Source organism: Callithrix jacchus, chromosome 8 (genome assembly GCF_049354715.1).
Source record: "Callithrix jacchus isolate 240 chromosome 8, calJac240_pri, whole genome shotgun sequence".
Lineage (NCBI taxonomy): Eukaryota > Metazoa > Chordata > Mammalia > Primates > Cebidae > Callithrix > Callithrix jacchus.
In genome coordinates, this window is record NC_133509.1 from 137,852,108 (window position 1) to 137,874,356 (window position 22,249).

At 49.6% G+C, this 22,249-nt stretch overlaps 1 protein-coding gene across 19 annotated transcripts in view; it reads right to left on the reverse strand.

The window, feature by feature from the left end:
• CDC42BPB (CDC42 binding protein kinase beta) overlaps positions 1 to 22,249 on the reverse strand; it is a 116,273-nt gene that overhangs the window by 23,307 nt on the left and 70,717 nt on the right. For 8 of the 19 annotated variants that reach the window (XR_013521611.1, XR_013521607.1, XR_013521609.1 and 5 more), the window contains exons 9-21: positions 21,649 to 21,728; positions 19,399 to 19,565; positions 19,200 to 19,319; positions 17,565 to 17,698; positions 15,342 to 15,584; positions 12,433 to 12,546; positions 10,773 to 11,017; positions 10,553 to 10,658; positions 9,444 to 9,568; positions 8,734 to 8,839; positions 6,953 to 7,101; positions 5,473 to 5,567; positions 2,479 to 2,558 (exon numbers count right to left, since the gene is read on the reverse strand). Coding sequence is in view for 12 of the 19 variants with exons in the window: in XM_035261580.3 (XP_035117471.1) it covers positions 2,479 to 2,558; positions 5,473 to 5,567; positions 6,953 to 7,101; positions 8,734 to 8,839; positions 9,444 to 9,568; positions 10,553 to 10,658; positions 10,773 to 11,017; positions 12,433 to 12,546; positions 15,342 to 15,584; positions 17,565 to 17,698; positions 19,200 to 19,319; positions 19,399 to 19,565; positions 21,649 to 21,728 (1,764 nt within the window). In the remaining 7 variants the exon portion in view is untranslated. The remainder of the gene's footprint in view (positions 1 to 2,478; positions 2,559 to 5,472; positions 5,568 to 6,952; positions 7,102 to 8,733; positions 8,840 to 9,443; positions 9,569 to 10,552; positions 10,659 to 10,772; positions 11,018 to 12,432; positions 12,547 to 15,341; positions 15,585 to 17,564; positions 17,699 to 19,199; positions 19,320 to 19,398; positions 19,566 to 21,648; positions 21,729 to 22,249) is intronic. The other 11 variants (XR_013521612.1, XR_013521608.1, XR_013521610.1 and 8 more) reach the window with 3 other exon arrangements.

Here is a 22,249-nt window from a genome sequence, read left to right on the forward strand (position 1 = left end):
CACTCCAGCCAGGGCAGCAGAGGGAAACTCTGACTCTAAAAAGTGGTTATGATGGTAAGTTTTATGTTATGTGTGCTTACATCACAATTTAAAAATAAACTATGGGCCAGGCATGGTAGCAGCCTGCAATCCCCGCACTTTGAAAGGCCAAGGTGGGTGGATCACTTGAGGTCAAGAGTTTGAGATCAGCCTGGCTAATATGGAGGAACCCCATCTCTACTTAAAAAAAAAAAAAAAAAAAAAGAAAGAAAATTAGCCAGGCATGGTGGCGCATGCCTGCAGTCCCAGCTATAGCTACTTGGGAGGCTGAGGCACAAGAATCACTTTAACTCGGGAGGTGGAGGTTGTGGTAAGCTGAAATCGCACCACTGCACTCCAGCCTGGGCAACAGAATAAGACTATGTCTCAAAAACAACAACAAAAAAGGAGAGATTAGCAAGGGCAGGTGTGCTGGCTGGAGAGAATGAGGCAGAGAGATGTCACCTCTGTCTCCATCTCCGCTGCCTGCTGTCCACAGCTGACTCACTCACTCACGGACAGTACTGGCTGTAGACTCACTTTCTCCTGGGCTCTCTAACTTTCTTAACGTTACAGAAAGCTACTGCTTTCCTGGCTGCCTCCACTCGGCAAACAAGCACTGTGTCTCCGGTTCTCTGATCCCTCATGCCTCGCCGCAGCAACGGGGAGAGGCAATGACTCGTGTAGAAACAGGCTTATCAAAGACCCGGCAGGCACTTACCGGTTAAATAGATTTGCTTCTTCAAAACTGAGGATTTCAGGGAAAAGACAAGCATTGCCAATTTGATAAAACCAACAGTTTGACAAGTGAAGGTGAAGAGGTGTGTCTGGAATTGCTGTGAGCAACGCAAGCCTGCTTGGGTATTGTAATGACTGACCCAGGCCAGGATGCTGAGAGCCCACCCCAGGGGAGGCTGCTACGGACAGATGCCCACATGGGCAACTGCTGACTGCCCCCTACTCACACAGGCAGCAACCCTAGCCAACCCCACCTCAACCCAAAGATCAGACTCAGCATCACCCTCCCTGGGCAGGCCTGCCTCTGTGCGAGAGAAGGGCACAGCTACTCCTGCAGAGTCTGTGCCAAAAGGTTCAGCCACATCTCATCAAGACAAAACATCAGGCAAACCCAGAGTGGACATTCTGGAGGACAACTGGCCTAGGCACCACTAAAAGAGGGGACAGAGGGGGGAACTGTTCTAGATTAAAGGAAAAAAAAAAGACCAAATGCGATTCGTGATCACCAAGCGGATCCAGAACGAGGAGGAAAAGCCAGCAGGAAAGGACATTCCCAGGACAAGGGGCATCTGGATATGGGCTGCCCCACGGCACCAGTGCAGAATGCCTGATGACAGTGACTCTGGTTATGTGGGAGAACACCCCTATCTTAGGAAATAACTGAAGTATGCTGGGGTCACTGATGCCTGCAACTCACTTTCAAACACTTCTGAGGAAAAGAGTCTCTACAATGAAAGAGAGAAAACAAATGCAGCAAAACCCCAGGGGAGGGACATGTACACTTGCAGCCCATCCTTCACACTCGCCTGCAGGGTTGGAGTTTTCTAAATCAAAGGCAAGAACCACCTCCCTACCCTGCACCGCATCAGGAGTTGCATTAGTGAGGTCTGCTCTCCCACTCCAGGGAGCTTCGCATGCTGCTGCCAAGGGTGCATCCCTACAGGTTGAGGAGAGAAGGAAAGGCTGCCCTGCCTCCATGGAATGGCACCAAGAACCTGCAGCACACGAGGGAGGAAGCAGGGTCGGCTCCTCCCTCAACAGCTGCTTCCCGAGTAGATGGCCAGTGGCTCTGGCTGCCTGAGGGGTTGGCTTCCTTGCCAGGGTCTCAGTGAGGTACCTCGTGCCAGACTGTTTCCACCAACCACCTTTCCCATCAATCTCTGATGTCAAACTCTATAGCTACACAGATGGTAACACAACTAATGTATTTTTATTCACTCTAGTGTGGGAATTAAAAAAAAAAATTTTTTTTTAAGAGGTGGGGGTCTCGCTATGTTGCCCAGGCTGGTCTTGAACTCCTGGGCTCAAGTGATCCTCCCAGTTTGGCCTCCCAAAGTGCTGGGATTACAGGCATGAGCCACCACACCCAGCCCAGTGTGAGAATTTGTATTAAAATATTTATTTGAAATACTCACTACACAGCTGAGGCCTGTGTAGATTTCTCCCTAAAGATGTTGAGCAGTTTCTTAATCTAATTTCTACTTAGTTTGAGTTGAGAAAGCTTTTCTGGGAACAACTCAAATATCTTGAATGCCTCCCACCTTATGCACTGAATGTGGGTGGCTGACATGTGGGTCAGTTACGTACTTAGCACAACTCTGAGATAAACACTGAATGTATATTTACTGTTGTGTTTGTGGCCCCATGAGTAGTGAAATCATATTACACTATTTCTAACTTATCATAAACTCATCTGACACTTAAAAAAAAACAATGACTTACTCTAAATGTCAGGTCATGTGCAAGAGGAGCGGTGTTGAAATACTCAAAAATGGAATCCTGAAAATCTGGAAGTTTGAGTCCTGTAAGAAGAAACAAAGAATACTCAGGGTGAAAACTAAAGTGGACATAATATTTTCAGACAGAAAGACTCAAATGTCTTCAGGATGTCAATTCTCCTTAAGTAACTGATACATCCAACATGAACCCAACTTAAACTACCAGGTTTTCCCCCAAAGCTGAACAAGAATCAAAAAGTTCACCTGAAAAAGTAACCAAGGGGCCAGATATGGTGGCTCATGCCTGTAATCCCAGCAGTTTGAGAGGCTGAGGTGGGTGGATCACTTGAGGTCAGGAGTTAAAGACCAGCCTGGCCAACATCTGAAACCCCATCTCTGCTAAAAATACAAAAATTAGCCGTGCGTGGTGGTGGGTGCCTATAATCCTAGCTACTTGGGAGGCTGAGGTTGCAGTGAGCCAAGATAGCACCACTGCACTCTAGCCTGGGCAATAGAGCTAGACTCTGTCACACACACACACACACACACACACACACACACACACACACCCAAAACTGCAGGGGTGGGTGGGCTGGGGGTGGGTGGAGGAGGAGATCTACCACCAGGTATTAAAGAAGATTCAGTGAGGCCTCTATGATAAGAATCATGGCCCGGGGCAGTGGCTCACACCTGTCATCCCAGCACTCTGGGGGGCCGAGAAGGGAGGATGGCTTGAGGTCATGAGTTTGAGACCAGCCTGGGCAACACAGAGAGACCTCACTGCCACAAGACATAAATAAATAAAATTAGCTGGGCATGGTGGCATGTGCCTGTGGAGCTGCGGAGACTGAGGATGCACGTGCCACTGCACTCCAGCCTGGGTGACAGAGTGAGACCCTGTCACAAAACAAAAAAAACCCTACACACAAAACAAAAACAAGAATCAAGTGGTTCTTGCCCACGAACAATGGAACAGGGTAAAAATCCAGAAACAGATCCAAGTGCCCATGGTGATTCTGTACATAACAACAGTCGTATATAGCTTCATAACTGGTACTGGACAAGTAGCTTGCCCTTGGCAAAAGATAAAACTGGATATATTCCTCAGATTGTCAGAGTAAATTTCAAATGGATTAGTATTCTAATTAAAAAGTGAGGCCAGGCATGGTGGCTCAAGTCTGTAATCCTAGCGCTTTGGGAGGCAAGGTGAGCAGATTGCTTGAGTCCAGGCGGAGATCAAGACCAGCCTGGGAAACATGGCGAAACCCCGTCACAAAAGAAAAATGGCCAGGTGTGGTGGCACATGCCTGTAGTCCCAGCTACTCAGGGGGCTGCGGTGAGAGGATCACATGAGCCCAGAAGGTTGAGGCTGCAGTGAGCCCCTGATCATGCTACTGCACTCCAGCCTGGGCAACACAGCGAGATCCTGAATCAACGAATCAAGAATGAAACCACACAAGCATGAGAAAAAAGCATGGAAGAAAGCATGGGGAATTCTTCCAACAACTGGGAGTCAGGTGTATTTTCTCCTACTTATGACTCAAAAAAGGAGAAAGACTGAGAACTCGACACACAAAAAAATTGGGAAAAAAAAAAAAAAGAGAGAGATGGAATCTCAGAATCTGGCTCTGTCACCCAGGCTGGAGTGCAGTGGTAAGAGCTCAGCTTACTGCAACCTCCACCTCCAAGATGGAAGCAATTCTCCTGCCTTAGCTTCCCAAGCAGCTGAGACTACAGGCATGCGCCACTAAGTTCAGCTAATTTTTGTATTTTTAGTAGAGATGGCAAAACCACTTTTATTTGGCAAAAAAATAAATAAACGAATAAGCAAAGGCAAAGAGAAACTAGGATATTTGCAGCTTACAACACAAATAAAAGGCACTAACCCCTAAAATACAAAAGGCTTTAGAAATTAGCAAGACTAACAACCCGAATTTTTTCAAATGGGCAAACAATAAAGATCTATCATTCACAAAATACAAAAGTCCCTCAAACACATAAAAAGATGTGCTATCTTGCTTATGAGAAATATGCAAGTTAAACCTATCCGGAGATGCAATTTCTCACCTGTTCAGGGAGGCAAAAATCCCAAGTCTGAACTCATCCTTTGTGGGCCGGCTGTGGGGCAGCAATCCCTCATGCAGGTGGGAGGAGCGTCAGTGCACAGCCTCTGGAGGCCTGTCTGTCAGTGCTGAGCACAAGTGTACAGGCGTGTTTGCCCTCTGCCCTGGCAATCCCACTTCTAGAACTCTATTCCAAAATACACTGACAAAAATGGAAGTGTTCCATCCATGCAGTCACTCCTGGCAGCACCTTCTATGGCAGCAAAGGCCAGGGAATAACCCATCCCAGAGGCCGCCGGCCAGCCCAAGGCAGTGCACGGTGCAGCTTCAAAAGGGGGCTAGGTGGCCTCCCCAGCACAGAATGATGCCTTTCATGTCATCAGGGGACACAAATTGTGTGCTTAGATATGTATTTTCCATATGCTTTCAAGATAAAAGAAGGATAGGCCAGGCACGATGGCTCACATCTGTAATCCCAGCACTTTGGGAAGCCGAGGTGGGTGGATCACCTGAGATCAGGAGTTGCAGACCAGCCTGGCCAACATGGCAAAACCCCATCTCTACTAAAAGCAGAAAAATTAGCCAGGCATGGTGGTGGCGGGCGCCTGTAATCCCAGTTACTCAGGAGGCTGAGGCAGGAGAATCGCTTGAACCTGGGATGCAGTGGTGGCAGTGAGCCGAGATCGTGCTACTGTGCTCCAGCCTGGGTGACAGAGCAAGTTTCTGTCTCCAAAAAAAAAAAAAGGAAGGATAAACCAAAAACAATGGCTACCTTTGGGGAAAATATCTTTTGAAGATGCTGTCTGAAAATGTTGAGTTTTGGAATTCTTTATTTTATGTAACTAAAATAACGATTTAATCAAAAAGAAAATAAAACCATTCATCTGAAAAACACTTATATTCAAATAATGCAGAATCACATGACATTAATTTACCAGTATCTGCTCTGAATTTTTCTTCCATCTTTTTCTTCAAAATTTCCATTTCTTCTAATAATTCTCTGTTTTTGGCTTCGGAATCCTTTAGTTTACTAAAATAAAAAAATGAACGGCTTTAAGTGCACTGAGAAGAGGCTATCTATGAGCTGATTTGGGACAGGTCAGGACGATGGGGCCAGGGTTTCTCCCCAGCACCTGGGACTTTTCAGAACACAGCAGCTCATGCTGGGCCTTTCTATCGCAAACACTACGGACAGTATGAGTATTTCAAATATAAACATTCAAACAGGGATTTAAAAGTCATGGCTTAGGGAGGCATGCCTCATGAAGGCCTAACGGAGTTCTGACCTTCCTCATCTCCTTTCCAGGTGAGTCCTCTGTTCTTCAAGGACACAGGGCCCAGGCCGCTCAGCCATCAGCCTGATGGGAAAGTCAATGTCTTTTCCCATAACTGGCAGGATGGTGGCTGCACCAAACAGCACCAACACCACCGCGCAGCCAGCCTTGCAACCCAGTGACTTTGTGAAGGGCCAGAGAAAGTCAGACTGCCGTGGGGAGCACCTGGCCAGGAGGGATGCGGTTTGCAGGTGTCAATGAGTGCCATTCCACTCATCGGTGGGGTGACAGTGGGCACATCACCTTGCCTCCATGCACCTGCACCTGAGTCTCGTTGTGTGTGAATGCGGTAACCAGGGTGCCTACCCTACTGGGCTGTGGGAGGGTTACAGGATTTAATAGAACAGTCTTACAGCAGCAGTTCCTGGTACAAAGAAAGTCCAGCTAACTGATACCTATTGCTATTAATTTTGTTAGCCCCAAACTGATAGGATTTGGGACTTGGTGACTCTGTTAGAGGCACTGTCCCTCCCAGGTCCTCACCCGCTTCCTGGCACAGCAGAGCTGGCCTGGTTTTCATGAAACTGATGCTCATTATCGTATCCTGAACATGTAAAGCAGGACCTGCAAGAGTAGACTCTCAGCGAATACTGACTGAATTTACTGCTGTGTGAAAATGGCACTCTCATTACTGCTTGGAGTTAGGGAAAAATTTCAAGTGAGAATGTCATCTTCAACCTCTGTTTTAAAATATTCATATTAGCTTAAAAGGAACAAGTCTGAGTTAGTGAATGGAGAGGCACTGAGGTGACCACGTAGTGAGAGTGGCTCCTGTAGAGTGTATGAGTCTCGCTACCCAGCATGGGGGCACACGGGCCCACTACTGTGAAAACACTGCTTGCACCGCACCGTGCACCCCTGCGGCAGGCGAGGCTCTGCACCCGCATGGCTGCCTCCTCAGAGCAGAACGGCCCACTCTTCAGGCTCCTGCAGGGAAACCCGACTTGCTGCCTCCCAAGGCTCCAGCAAGCACCGCAGCCCCGATTTTCCAGGTGAGGTACGTCAGAGCCTGAGAGGCTAGGCTGGCTCAGGGCCACACAGACCCCACACTTATTCAGAGTTAGACCCCAGCACCAGGTACCTTTCCAAGGTGAGGTTGGCATCCTTGACCTTCCTCAGCTCCTCCTGGACAAGCTGCTTGGCCCGGATCTCTGCTTCCAGGGCCGACTGCAGCTCCAGCCTCGCGGACATGTCCAGCTTCTGGCTGCGGCGCACCTTCCACAGCGGATCCTGAAGACATGGTTACAGCGTTAAAAATGCATTTGCAATTATCTATGCGTTAAATTAATGTTAATAAGTAAGTGATCTTTGTCTAATCTGAAGCCATTACTACTTCATTTAGCTATTAACTTTAAATTGTCTAGGTGCCTCAGAACCAGTTTTAGTTTTGATATTTTATGACTTTTACTCTTCCTCAGAAATCTTGGAGAAAATAACATTTACTTTATTTTTTAGAAGAATAAAACTGATTTTGTAGTGCAATTTTTTTCTTTTCTTTTTTTTTTTTTTTTGAGACAGAGTTTCTCTCTTGTTGTCCAGGCTGGTGTACAATGGCATGACCTCGGCTCACCGCAACCTCTGCATCCCGGGTTCAAGCAATTCTCCTACCTCAGCCTCCCGAGTAGCTAGGATTACAGGTATGTGCCGCCATGCCTGGCTAATTGTATTTTTAGTAGAGATGTGGTTTCACCGTGTTGGCCAGGCTAATCCTGAACTCCTGACATTGTGATCTGCCCGCCCTGGCCCCCAAAGTGCTGAGATTACAGGCGTGAGCCACCGTGCCCAGCCTCTATAGTGCAATTTCTACATGGGTCCACTGGGCCCTGGACCCTTTTACAAACCTAAGGTACATCATAGGATTTGTTTATCTTTTCCTCATAACTTGAAACATTTTGCTATTTCACAATCCTGGGAATTATGTCATTTCACATTCCTGTGATTAAAAAACAAAAAGACTAAAATGACAGGATGAAGCAACAGTGGAATAAGCCAGTCCATGGACGTCATCCCTCTGTTTTCTTACGAGTTGCCCCGTGTAGGACATCAGCTTTCAAGAGGTATGAAAGAAGTCCAGAGATGCCATCTTGATTTTTTTATTAAACAAACAAACAAACCTTTCACTGAACACAACTGAGAATTCTTCATTTTCCATCTATAACAGTAAAGAGAAGAAAAGGGACAGAGGAAGGCTGGGCATGGTGGCTCACACCTGTCATCCCAGTACTCTGGGAGGCTGAGGCACGCAAATCACCTGAGGTCAGGAGTTTGAGACCAGCCTGGCCAACACAGCAAAACTCTGTCTCTACTAAAATATAAAAATTAGCTGGACATGATGGCGCATGCCTGTTATCCCAGCAACTTGGGAGGCTGAGGCGGGGGATTCACTTGAACCCGGGAGGCAGAGGCTGCACTGAGCCGAGATCAAGCCGCTACCCTCCAGCCTAGGTGACAGAGCGAGACTCTGTCTTGGGGGGGGAAAAAAAAGAAAATACACAGATTTCACATGTACCCCAAAACCTAAAATGCAATAAAAAAAAAAAATACACAGATCACGAAATGAACCAATACAATTAATAAATCAAGGCTGTTCTCTGAGGGCAGAATCCAGTCTTAATTTGAGATGTCACAGTAGAGCTCAGTACTCAGTATCTGCTAAATGAATGAATACCACTGAGAGAAGAAGCTATGATGAGCTGACAGCTGGCCAGCGCTGGTGCTCCTTAAATTGGGGAACCGGTTGCACAGAGGTCTCTTGCATCCCTGTAATTTCCTGAACAGCACTTAAATGTCACATTCATCCTTAAAATAAAACCATTAATGGATTATTCGGTAAGTGGAACGCAGGCACTGCACAAAACCTACCAGTGTTCTTGACCCCAGACTAGAACTCCTCAAAGCCTCGAGCTCTTCGGTCATCTTGGAAGCAAGAGCTTGAAGGTAGCCCCGGGCATCTTTCTCGTCGCTGACCCTGGAGGAGGAAGCAGATGTCCTGTCTCATGAAGCATGGCCATCAGCCAGACACCAAACAAGAAGGGGACGTTCCCCCTTCCTCAGGACACGGTGACACAGTGTGGTGTGAGCCAAAGCGCCCTCTGCTGCATATGAGGTCTCTCATCGATGGAAGCGTCATTACATGGCACACTGTGACTACAGTTTAAAAAGACACCCAACTTCCAAGACCCCCACAAAAAAAAAAAATAAAAAATTTTTTTTTTAAATTACAGCTTCACCCCTTAGGAGTGGAGGGCCAGTTCCCAGCTTGCCCCATCCGTCTCCCTGGTGCCAGTGCAGCCGCTTCGGGAGGGCTCTGCTTCCCACATCTCTGAGAACGAGGGGTGTGAACGACTTGCCCCAAGTCCTTCAGTGGGTTGGTAGGGACATGTTTCTACCTCTAGTCCAGCAGAACCACTGCCCCAGACATGAGAAATTCTGGGGAACAGAAGTGAGACCTGCACCCCAGGCTGAGAGGCACGACCTGGCATGGAGCATAGGATCAGGCAGCAGAGGCGGGGCAGGCCTTGTGGGGTGAGCAGGGAGCAGCTTCACGGCTGTGAACGGGGCTGCGCACGTACCACTGGATGATTTCCGCAATCTGAGCTTCCCAGTGGGCCACCGACTCCTTCTTGGCTGCCAGATCCTGCAGCTCATCCTCCAGCTGTCTATTTTGAGCTGTGAGTTTATCCACAAAGGAACAGAGCTGAAACGGAACAATTTCACCACAGAACTTGTTAATCGGGCATCCTTTAACTGTGCTGGCACTAACACAAGTTCTTTTGAAGACTTTAAAAGTTTTCTTTAATCGTCATGAGATTTTTCCAAACTAACTTCATGATACGGATTTTTTCATTGTATCTCACTTAAGTCATGTTTCAATTCAAATCTAAACCTAAACTGATGGAGCTAGTGACTTCAGGTAATTGGCACCTTTTCGCTAAATATAAATATCCTACTTAAAAGACCAAACATATTACTTCATTCAAAAATTAAAACAGGCCGGGCGCGGTTGCTCATGAGGTCAAGAAATCGAGACCATCCTGGTCAACATGGTGAAACCCCGTCTCTACTAAAAATACAAAAAATTAGCTGGGCATGGTGGCGCGTGCCTGTAATCCCAGCTACTCAGGAGGCTGAGGCGGGAGAATTGCCTGAACTCAGGAGGCGGAGGTTGTGGTGAGCCGAGATCACACCACTGCACTCCAGCCTGGGTAACAGGAGCGAAACTCCGTCTCATTAAAAAAAAAAAAAAATTAAAACAGTCACATGCGGTAAAACAGCAAGAAAACATGTCCTTGTGCATGTGGCCGCCGCACACCAGGCCCATGGCGCAGCCCGTCACTTCCTGGCCGCGAGCCTGCATGCCATGTTGCTGTGTGGGACGCTGCCAGCGGCTGTCACACAATGCGAAGTATCTCTGTATCTAAACACAAGAGGTAGAGGCAAAGCACAGTATTATGATTGCGTGGGACCCCTGTGGTATCCACGGTCTGTCACTGACAGACGTGTTGTTATAAGGCACATGACTGCACTGTAAAAAGACACCAAACTTCCAAGGCTCATTAATGAAGACATTATAGCCCCCCCAAGACATGTATACCTACTATGTACCCACAAACATTGGTAATAAAAGTTTTTTTTAATGACAACTTCCATACGAAGTGCTAACTCAGGTACCGTGGGTTACCTTCTCGTTTTCCGCGGTCACCTTCTTGTTCTCATCAAACAGCATCGCTCGCTCTCGTTCGTACTTATCTTTTACTGTGCCTACCGCCTCCTCCACCTCGTTACGCCTGCCAAGGTGAGCGAGAAGCGGTTTTAAAAGCTCGTTAACTTCACTAACATTCATCTCTACGGTGTGGGCATCAGCTTTCATTTTCTGCACTGAGGAGCTCACGAAAACCTACCGTTCTCGTTTCGACTTTTCTAACTTATCTTTTAGCATCAAGATTTCTTTCTGCAGGGCCAGCTGGTGGCTTTCTGAATCATGCACCTCCTTCTTCACATTTTTCACTTCTAGCACATGGGAGGCCTCACGTCTGACCAATTCCTCTTCATAAAATAAAACTTTCTTCTCCAGCTCGGATTTTATTTTGGAAATCTCTTGCTGGTGCTCTGAAGTGGCACCTGGTCCCCGGCCGCCTTGCTTCATCTGAAGATAAAGGTTAAAATAAGCTGACGAATCTCTGTGTCCTCTAGGGCCACACTGTCAGTTCATCCCCAGCAAGTGCAGACACCTTCCCAAGGACCATCTGTGTGCCTGGACTACACGGATGGCAGAGCTAACCTGGTTAACGTGATCCAGATTCTAGGCGGTCACAGCAGGAGACAGCCTTGCAGAGGGATGTGCCCAGGTCTGCCTGGGACCCCCGAAGCCCTGCCCCATACTCTGTTCATCACACCTGCAGCATCCTTCTGAGGGCTGACTCTGGGCTTGGTCCCCTTGTGACCCAGGTGACATTGAGGTCTCTGCTCTCACGGGGTTGGTAGGACTGACAACAAACCAGTAAAGGGGCGGAGAAGCTCTACACCCTGGCCGGGATATAGGGAGCAGAGGGGGTGCCCGAATGGCCAGGGTGGCATCTGTGAGGCACCGGCCTGTTGAGTGAGGTGTCACGCTAGGGGCAAAGAACAAGGGCACAGGCTGGAGTGAGGTGGGACATGCTGGCTGTGCTCACAGCACGCAGAGAGGCCAGTGTGTCTGGAGTGGTGGGGCAGGGAGTGGGGGGAGAGGCACTGCAGGGCTGCAGCGGGCAGGAAGGCAGCTGCTGGACAGCTGTGGAGCCATGGATGCCCTGGCTGCAGGACTGTGCTCCAGCTTTGGTCTGCCAAGCTCACTCTGCCTGCTGTGCCACAGGAGAGGAGACTCGAGGGCTCAGAAAGGGGCAGAGAGACTTAGGCACCACGTGAGATCCAGCCAAGCCAAGCTGCCAGAGAGGAATAGCAACTCAGGCCCATGGGCCAGAGGATGAGCTGCCGATCACTGAGGCAAAGGGAGAGGACAGACCCATCACATGCACCTCACACATGAGGAGACCCACGCCACGCTATGCTGCCAAGGAGAGCCCCCTGGCCCCCTGCCCACTCGGCCGCTGTGGCCTTCCCCTCTCCTGCCCTCCACGGCCTCCCTGCCACCCTCCAGCCCCACCAGTGGGTCCTGACTGATGGCCAGCCTGTCTCTTCCCCAGTAGGTAGCAGGTCATGGGCTGTAAGAAGCTTTTCCAAAATTCACCTGCATGGGGTTTAGAGTGCCACGATGTGAAGAAGGCTATGACCTGACCAGGCTGGAGCAGGAAACGCGCTGATTAGATACCAGTTTTCTAGGACTTACTGTGGGCTGCCTGAAACTTTTATATAACGAAGGAAAAAAATACACTTGGCCTTTAAAAATAAAAGCAGTCGGGAAGGCAGGGGCCATGCCCCGTCTCCGCGTGTGGGGCTTGTCTGAGCAGCCTTGGGTGACGTGAAGCTCAGACCACACATCACACAAGGTGACTTCCACGTGATGGCGTCCGCAAAGATGAGCGTCCCTCTGAGGTGAGGGTGGAGATCCCCGCCGCCCAGCACTACCTTGAGGGCCTCCAGCTCGCTTTCCATTTGCTTGGAGAAGTTCTCACTGTGCTCGCGAAGCTTACGCTCCTTGGAGGCCTGGGCAACAGCATCGTCCAGCTGAGCTTCCAACTACAAAGGAAGATCCGCTTCCTATTAACACAAGGCGAGCTCCACCTCACCAAGTCAGAGCTTCACCCACAGGACCCCTGCGAGAACAAGACCTCGAAAGAGCTCTGCAAGTGTTCGCCCTTCATCAAATCTTATCACAAAGTGAAGTCTGAGAAATACACCTCAGGGTTCAACTGGGAGGGGTGGTTAGTAATAAAACAATGTCCAATTCTACCTTAAATTGATACTTTGAGATTAAATTTCAAGAAAGGATATGTTTCTTGAAATTTAAATTTCACTGATTTGTGAAAGCAAGTACTTCTGGTATCTGTAGAACACGGATTCATTTATTAAATGGGTCACTTCAAACACGCACAAAAAGAGCAAGCAGAACAGCAAGTCCACGTGCCTGCACCAGCTTCGACAACGTGCTCCTGGGCCAAGCCCGCTCCCCTCTGCCTGTGCCCAGACCCTGTGTGCCTGCACCAGCTTCGACAACGTGCTCCTGGGCCAAGCCCGCTCCCCTCTGCCTGTGCCCAGACCCCGCGTGCCTGCACCAGCTTCGACAACGCGCTCCTGAGCCAAGCCCGCTTCCCCTCTGCCTGTGCCCAGACCCCGCGTGCCTGCACCAGCTTCGACAATGTGCTCCTGGGCCAAGCCCGCTCCCCTCTGCCTGTGCCCAGACCCTGCGTGCCTGCACCAGCTTCGACAACGCGCTCCTGAGCCAAGCCCGCTTCCCCTCTGCCTGTGCCCAGACCCTGCGTGCCTGCACCAGCTTCGACAATGCGCTCCTGAGCCAAGCCCGCTTCCCCTCTGCCTGTGCCCAGACCACTGGAGGGCAAATCCCAGGCATAACTACAAATATATTTAGGTTGCAAAACAGACTGTGTAAGGAGACGACAAACAGGTCCTCTGTGGCTAAATAACTAAGAGCCCTGAACTTGAAAGGACAGGAGCATGTGCCGTCAGGCCTTCTCATTCATGGGACTTACCAAGGAAATTGTAATAGAGTTCTAAACTAAGCACTGGTTAAAATGTGCCACCTATTAACAGTGGAACAATCAGAATACGTAGGGCAGCAGTTCTCGAAGTGCGGCTGAAAACCCCTGGGGTCCTGAGACGTTGTCAGGGGTGTGTAAGGCCCTTCTTTTCCTATGAGCTATCTGTGGGAGCCAGGATGTCTTCACGTACTTTATCCAGAACAGCACAACAAAACTAGATTGAAGACACAGCCATGAGAACTCAGGTGGCTTCTCCTCAGCCAGGTATTAAGGAAAAGCTCACAAAATGTAAAAAATGCCATTCTCCTTGCCAAATTTTTAAGGAAATACTTTCCATTAAACACGTTACTTATGTTAACATAAAATGGATTTTCACTGTATTAACAAAATTCTGTTTTAATTTCTGCCATGGTGCGTGTTCAGAGCTGCAGCCTACGTAAGAACGTTCTTTGAGGATGTAATCATTCCAAGACTGCGGAGGAGTGCCGAGGCCAAGACACCTCAGAAGTGCTCACCTAAGCAAGTGCCCGAAGTGTGCTCGGCTGTGATCTGCCTTTCATATAGATGCATTTTTTGAGAGGAGGTCTCACTCATTCCAGGCTGGAATGCAGTGGTATAATCTCGGCTCACTACAGCCTCCACCTCCTGGGCTCAAGTAATTCTCCCACCTCAGCCTTCTGAGTAGCAGGGATTACAGGCGCCCGCCACCATATCCAGCTAATTTTTTGTTAGAGATGGGGTTTTCGCCATGTTGCTCAGTCTGGTCTCAAACTCCTGAGCTCAACGATCCAGCCATCTTGGCGCCTCCCACAGTGCTGGGATTCCAGCCATGAGCCCCGTGCTCTGCTCTGGATTTGCCTTTCTATTGCCACCTTCCCTGTGTGGACTACAGGTGTCTTACTCACATAAGCCAGGCCACATCACAGTACAGCATAAACACCCTGTTTACTTATAAGGGCATTTAAAACAATCAGCACCAAAAGCCTTACTGTAATTTCACCAATAGGTACTGAGAGATGAGAATAACAAAATAAACGCTCAGCTGATCAAGGCCAGGCATGGTGGCTCACGCCTGTAATCCTAGCACTTCCGAAGGCAGAGGTGGGCTGATCCCTTGAAGTCAGGAGTTTGAGACCAGCCTGGCCGACACGGTGAAACCCCTCGTCTCTACTAAAAATACAAAAATTACCTGGGTGTGGTAGCACATGCCTGGAATCCCAGCTACTCGGGAGGCTGAGGCAGGAGAATCACTGGAATCCAGGAGGCAGAGACTGCAGTGAGCCGAGACTGCACCACTGCACTCCAGCCTGGGTGACAGAGCTAGATTCTGTCTCCAAAAATAATAAATAAAGAAAAGGCTGTGTGCAGTGGCTCAGGCCTATAATCCCCGCACTCTGGCAGGTTGATCACGACATGGGGAGATGAAGAGTATTCTGGTTAACATAGTGAAATCCCATCTCTACTAAAAATACAAAAAAAAAAAAAAAAAAAAAAAAAAGGCAGGCAGGGTGTAATCCCAGCTACTCAGGAGGCTGAGGCAGGAGAATCGCTTGAACCCGGGAGGTGGAGGTTGCAGAGAGCAGAGATCGTGCCACTGCACGCCAGTCTGGGCAACAAGAGCAAAAGTCCATGTCAAACAAGAACAAAAACAAAAAAAAACAAAATAAATGCTTGGTCGATCAACTTACTGGGCTCCACAGAAAATTCCTGACCCCTTTTACAGTGATTGTCATCAGACAGCCCAAGACTTCAAAGACATTTTATTAAAGTCACAGCGAGTCTAGTCAGTACCAGCCTGAGCCATCCCAACACTACCTCTTTCCTGAGCTTCTCGGACCTCCGCATCTCCTGCCGCATTGTGTCCACCTTCTGCATGGCCACCTCCATCTCCTCCTCCTTGTCCCGCAGCTGCCGCGACACCTTCTGCTTCTGGGAGCGGAGCTCAGCCATGCGCTCGTTCAGCTCCGAAAACTCCTGCAGGGCCAGCTTTCGCTGCTGATGGGCATCTCTGAGTTCTTTGGCCTGGGATTTCAACCTCTCCGAGGCTTCAACAAGTTGCTGAACCAAAACAATCACAGATGTTTTACGTTTGCTTAACAAAGGCTTAGAAGGCTGGAGTTTCAGTCTTCCACTGTAATGAGTCAAAATCAACAGCCAATGCTGGTTACAGATTAGAGCCACAGATCTGAGAAATCCCGTGCCTGGAAAAAGATCTGTGCTCTGTCTCACTCCAGCCACACAGGCAATGGGAAGGCCACCTGGGCTCAGCTGCTGCGCACCAACTCCACACCAAGAAAGACCCCACAGGCTGGGCGCGATGGCTCACACCTGTAATCCCAGACAGAATTTTGAGAGGCCGAGGTGGGCGGATCACCTCAGGTCAGGAGTTAGAGACCAGCCTGGCCAATATGGTGAAACACTGTCTCTACTAAAAATACAAAAAATTAGCTGGTCATGGTGGCAGGTGCCTGTAATCCCAACTACTCGTGAGACTGAGGCAGGAGAATCGCTTGAACCAGGAGGCAGAGGCTGCAGTGAGCAGAGATCGCGCCATCGCACTTCAGCCTAGGCAACAAGAGCAAAACTCCATCTGGGGGGGAAAAAACCCACAACCACGTGGGCAGCCTGCCTACAGACGGACGCCGGGATCGCAATGCCAGCCTCTGCCCAATGCCACCTACACAGCTGCAAAGCTGAATGAAGCATTTGGACCCTCAATCTAGTTAGTTAAACATAAGCAAAATCAGAAAAGAACACATACACACGAAGTGCTGAAGGTTAAGTCCAAGTGAAGAACTGTATAAAAACAATCACTGGACAGCCTGCTCTTCACTAGACACTGATGTGCAGGTGCTGGCTGTCACTCTGAGCGAAGAGCCACAAGCGGGAATTACCATGAGGTCAGCCGTACTGACCACCCAATCTCAGCACTCGCCATGCTGCCCCCAGTCTCAGCACTCGCCAGGCTGATGACCCTGACCTCCCTCCGCTGCCCCCAGTCTCAGCACTCGCCAGGCTGATGACCCTGACCTCCCTCTGCTGCCCCCAGTCTCAGCACTCGCCAGGCTGATGACCCTGACCTCCCTCCGCTGCCCCCAGTCTCAGCACTCGCCAGGCTGATGACCCTGACCTCCCTCCAGCCAATCTGGTCAACTAACTGGCAGTTCAGTCACTGTCATGCCTGCTGGTCTGAGACGGAAGTGACAAGACCTCGAGCAAGCTGGCAGGTCGGCTCTCACAGGCTGAGGGAGGCCTCCCCAGACCTCTCTGGGCCCGCTGGCGGGTACTGTGACCCTGTCAAGCAATGAGATGCCACAGGCCCCACGCCGCACTGCACTGCTACAGAAGTCACTCAGGTGGACCACAACACAGATCATCTTAGGAAACAATGTGAATTTTAAATCTGGCACGTTGGGGAACAGATCAGACTACAGGTTTAGGGACAACATATATAAATGGGTGTATTTTAGAAAACATGTATATAATTGTGTTACCAATAAGCTGGCATCTGAGCATAAGAGTTTCCTGTATCTTACTAAAAATTCCAATTTATAAAGGAATTATGGGGGGAAATCACCCAGATTTTAACACAGGGTCTCTGCTGCGTTCCCTGTCGTTACTAAGGGATCCCTTCTAAGAGTAGAGGCCTGGTGGAGAGAAGGGGGGGCCCTGGCATCGCCATGGCCACCATGCCCTCTGGACATCTTTCCTAGCTTCAGAATGCAGTGGGTGTTGCTTTCTCAGTGGGTCTGATGTGGAGACTGGAGATGCTGACGGTGAGGTGGTTGCCTGCCGCGGGCGAGGGGATGGAAGGCACCTGCCACTGCGAGCCGAGCTCTGCCAGCTGACGAAGGGCTGGGCAGCAGGCAGACAGGTGTGCAGGGGCCCCGGGGTCAGGCTTGGTCCTGGTGTCCTGCATGTGGCAGGGACAGCCCATGGGCAGGAATCCCAAGAGCTCCCCCATCATCTGCATGAACTTGAACTTGTTAAACGCTGCTAAGTCCCGTAAGCCCTTCTCACCCCAAACCGAGCACCTACCTTGTGCAGCTCCTCCTTCTCCTGCCGGACCATGCGGTGCTGCTTCTCCAGCCCCCGCAGCCGCTGCGTGGAGTCTTCACGCTCTTGGCGAAGCGCCACGGTGTCCTCAAGTTGTCGCTCGAGCTTGTTTGAATCTGGGCAAAACAGGAAATAAACTGGTTCCTTTATGTGTACTGACTATATGCAAACTTTACGTTAGCTGACTTACTGATAGGAAATTATTTAATAATTCACATTTTTTTCATTCAGAGGATTATTTACTTACACACACACACACAGTGTCACGGGCATAGCTATCTGCACACCTGTGCTGAACAGGCTCCAGACACACACACACACACACACACACACACACACACACACACACAGGCTCCCTACACACACACACACACACACACACACATAGAGTGTCAGGGGCATGACCTGCACACCAGTGCTGAACAGGCTCCCTACAGACAGACATACACACAGACACAGACAGACAGACAGACACACACACACACACACACACACACACACACACACACAGTGTCATGGGCATAGCTACCTGCATGCCTGTGCTGTGCTGAGTAGGCTCGCTACAGACAGAGACACACACACACACACAGAGCCAAATGCCTGTGCTGTGCTGACTTTACTCTGACCTGACAGCAATCTCCCCTGGAGACTGGGAGGCCTTGGGTGGCACACACCCGTCTGCCTCAGTCCCCCTAACCTGTGTCACGCAGCACAGTGCCTGGTCCCTCTCAGTGTACAGGAAAGGTGTATAAGTGACTCAATCAAAGAAGCCCTTTTTTGGATCAGGACGGTGGGGCTCCTGAGAGGAAATGCAGAGATTCAAAGTGCGCTTGGGAGGCGAAAGTCAACTACAAAGCCAACCTGTGTGCGGTTAAGGCTTAACAGTGATTTGAGCCTTCAGGCAACTTTGATAACCTAGGAGCCACCACAAGAAAATGGTGATGGTAGGTCCAGCACTCAAACACCAAGAAGCAGGCAGAGTCACTGATGAAGCTTTAGAAGGAAAGGCGCTCTAGGACTGTCTCAGAGCCACAAAGCGGAAAACTGCAACAGAGGAGCAGAAAACAGCCAGAGAACTTACAGATAAAACATCAGGAACTGATTCCAGCTGGTGACTATAAAATAGTATCATTAGAACTAAGCCAGGTGGGGCTGGGCACGGTGGCTTATGCCTGGAATCCCAGTACTTTGGGATGCCCAGGTGGGTGGATCACCTGAGGTCAGGAGTTCAAGACCAGCCTGGCTAACACGGTGAAACCCTGTCTCTATTAAAAATACAAAATTAGCTGGGTGTGGTGATGCATGCCTGTAGTCCCAGCAACTCGGGAGGCTAAGGCAGGAGAATTGCTTGAACCCAGGAGGCGGAGGTTGCGGTGAGCCGAGATCATGTCACTGTACTACAGCCTGGGCAACAGAGCAAATCTCCATCTAAAAAAAAAAAAAAGAACTAAGCCAGTTGGGGAAATACACTGACCAAAATTTCAGAAATCTAAATAAGCTTGCTAAATCCTAACCTTTTTTCTGCTTTCCCACCTGATGAAAAGGACTCTGAAATTTCCTTTTAAGAGAGGAGGGCCCAAAAATAGAGACTAAGAAGCCATACTTTTAAACACATACCTGCTATTTTATTCTTCAAGCGTTCGATCTCTTCATTTAGCTTTTTGATTTCTTTATCTCGGTTTGAATTGCCGAGGGCCCGAGATGAGCCGTGGAGGGACTGCACCGTCTGGGTGGACTCTGGGGGATGGAAAGACAGCGTGAGGTGCGGCCTGGCCACAGCGCCCCCATCCCGCCCACGGCCAGCGCCGCCCCTCACCTTGCAACTTCCTGCTGAGCTCCAGCTTCTCCTGCTCCAGCCTCCGGATCCTCCTCTCGTAAGCCTCCATCTGCAGGCTGTGCTCCAGGTCCCGCTGCACGTCCTCATCTTTGGTTAATGTGTTGGACTGCATTATGCTCTTCAGAGAGCCTCGATCGGAAAAACAGCTGGAAATAAAGCAACAGGTTTTTCTGATCTACTGAGAGTTCAGCAATTTCAAAGCATGTTAAAACTTCCTGGGGTGAAAGACAGTCTTTTTAAATTGGCAAACAAAAATACCTGTGAAAAGACTTTATGGTTTATGGAGCCCAAGTTAGACAAGTGACCGGATGGTCAAGGAGACACTGACAAGGGCACTCCCCCACAGCTGGCCAAAGAAAACGCCCCTGCAAAGGAGGGGAAATGGCATTTCTAAATCATCCCTCACACTTAATTGTAAATGCAAAATGAGGAGGCATGGATTCTCTGTAAAGTGAGGCTTAGGGGGCAGCCCCAGCTCTTGCCTAGAGGTCAGCGGTGTGCACGGACCATCGAGAGCTTCCTGGTTTGGCCACCAACTGGCCAAGCAATCCAGAACAACCCTTTCAACCTTTTCTCCCCTGCAGGCTAAGGCAGCAGCTCTAGCACTGACCAGCATGCTAACCCCCAGCCAAGGACCAGCACACTCGATGACACACACGTCCAAGGCACACGCTAATGCCCAGACAGCGCTCCCTGAGAAGCTGAATCCTGGGCCGCTTTAGGAGTTACTGAGTTCTGCTTAGCTCTTTATGTGACGACGAAGTCAGGAAAATTTTGAGCTCCTATGCCAAGTCCCACAAAGGCACCAAGCACCCTTTACAGAAGGCTTACTCCTGTCTCTCCATGGGTGGTCTGAGGGTGCTGGGCTACTGCAGCCCCGAGGGGTCTGCCAAGGGAGGGGAGCCCTAGGCCCATCTGGCCAAACAGCCGTGGGCCTGGGACCTACAAGTGTCACAACCACTTACTGAGCCTGGATGTACCAGAAAGGTCAAGAACCTCTGCACTGGGGCTAGGAAATCAGTATGTCCACCTAGAACGCCTCCGGGGGCTGGAAGACAGCAGCTGTCACTCTGGCTTACAGGCTTTAACCCTGCCATCTCGCACCAAAACAGATTTCCTCCAAGCTTGAGCAGAAGTATGGGGTATCAGCCAGGCACGGTGGCTCACGTCTGTAATCCTGGCACTTTGGGAGGCCGAGGCAGGCGGATCACCAGGTCAGGAGATCAAGACCATCCTGTCCAACTTAGTGAAACCCCGTCTCCACCAAAATACAAAAAATTAAGTGGCTGTGGTGGCACACACCTGCAGTCCCAGCTACTCAGGAGGATGAGGCAGGGGAATCGCTTGAACCCGGGAGGCGGAGGTTGCAGTGAGCTGAGATCACACCACTGCACTCCAGCCTGGGCAACAGAGCAAGACACTGTCTCAAAAAAAAAAAAAAAAAAAAAAAAGAGAGAGAGAAAAGAAGTACGGGGCTATCTCCCTCCCAAGAAGTTTCCAACTGTGGTTCCAGCTGCCAGAAGGTGCTGGGGTCCAACTCTGTTGTGTTCCGTTAGGCACAGTGCGCATCTCCCTTGTCTAGTCTCACCTGCCTTGCTTCCTGTCACCCCCTTCCTCTGGGCCCCAGTTTCCTTTTAAAATGGTGGAACATCTCAGGCAACACAACTTTGCAAATACGCCCATTTGGGACAGGGGGCCACGAAACACTGATGGAAGCCAGCTCTCAGGTGAGCACGTGTGGCCACAGCTCTGCTTGCCACAGCCACTGACTTTATCAGAGCTGCCCCTGCCAACCTGGCGGCCTATTGGTCAGGGGTCGGCAAACTACAGCCTCTGGGACAAATTCTGCCTGTGGCCTGTTTTTGCACGATCACAGGTGAGAATGAATTTAATATTTTCTTGAGCTAAGAATGGTTTTAATATTTTTAAAGGGTTGTAAAAGAAGAACATACAATGAAGACCATGAAACCTGAATTCTTTACTACTTGACTATCTGCAGAGAAAAGGCCTGCCAACCTGGATATATTATCACCTGTAGCAATCAGGTGTGCCTATTTTAAGAACAAAAACCCATCTCCATCTCCCTTAAGCAATGGCCTCCCAGTGCACACCCCTCCCAGCACACACCCCACCCTCCTGCCTGCCCCGCTCCGCAACAGAGTGTGGCGTTTGACTGTTCATCTACCACAAGGGAAGGTTCTCCCTGGGGAATAATAAATCCAGACATACCTTTCCGTTGTGAATGTAAAACCAATGAATGGCAAATGTAATCCAGAAAAGCCTGTGTGAGAACCAGGAGGTAATATTTCCTGCATAAGAACATATATAACACAAATGAAATCTAGGTTCAAACAAACAGGTAAAAAGAGGAAAGACGGTTACAGTCACGGTGACTGGAGGCACTGGGCAGAGCGTGTGGCCTTGGAGAAGGGGGATTCCATGGTGCCCTCTGCAGGGGAGCCGAGGATGGCAGATCTGTCATTCTCAAGCCTGGCCCTAAGCGCTGTATGTACAATAAAGTTCACAGAATGCGTGCACTGATTTTGATGATGATAATGGCACAGGCCGTTACCAGGTTAGTGATTTTCAAAGACTTCTTAAAGCCACAGAATCCTCTGCTCAACACAACTGTGTGCAGAGTCCAACAATGTGGACAGGCACGGCCCCTCTGAGGACATGGGACAGAGGCTGGGGACTCTCAGGTTCTTGACCTGAGACAAGAGGCCCCAAGGCAGAAAGGAACCCAAAGGTACTATTTCAGGTAAGTTTATTATAACTCTATTTTTCATTCTGAGGATCTTTCCCTTTTTCCTTTCTTTTTCTTTTTCTG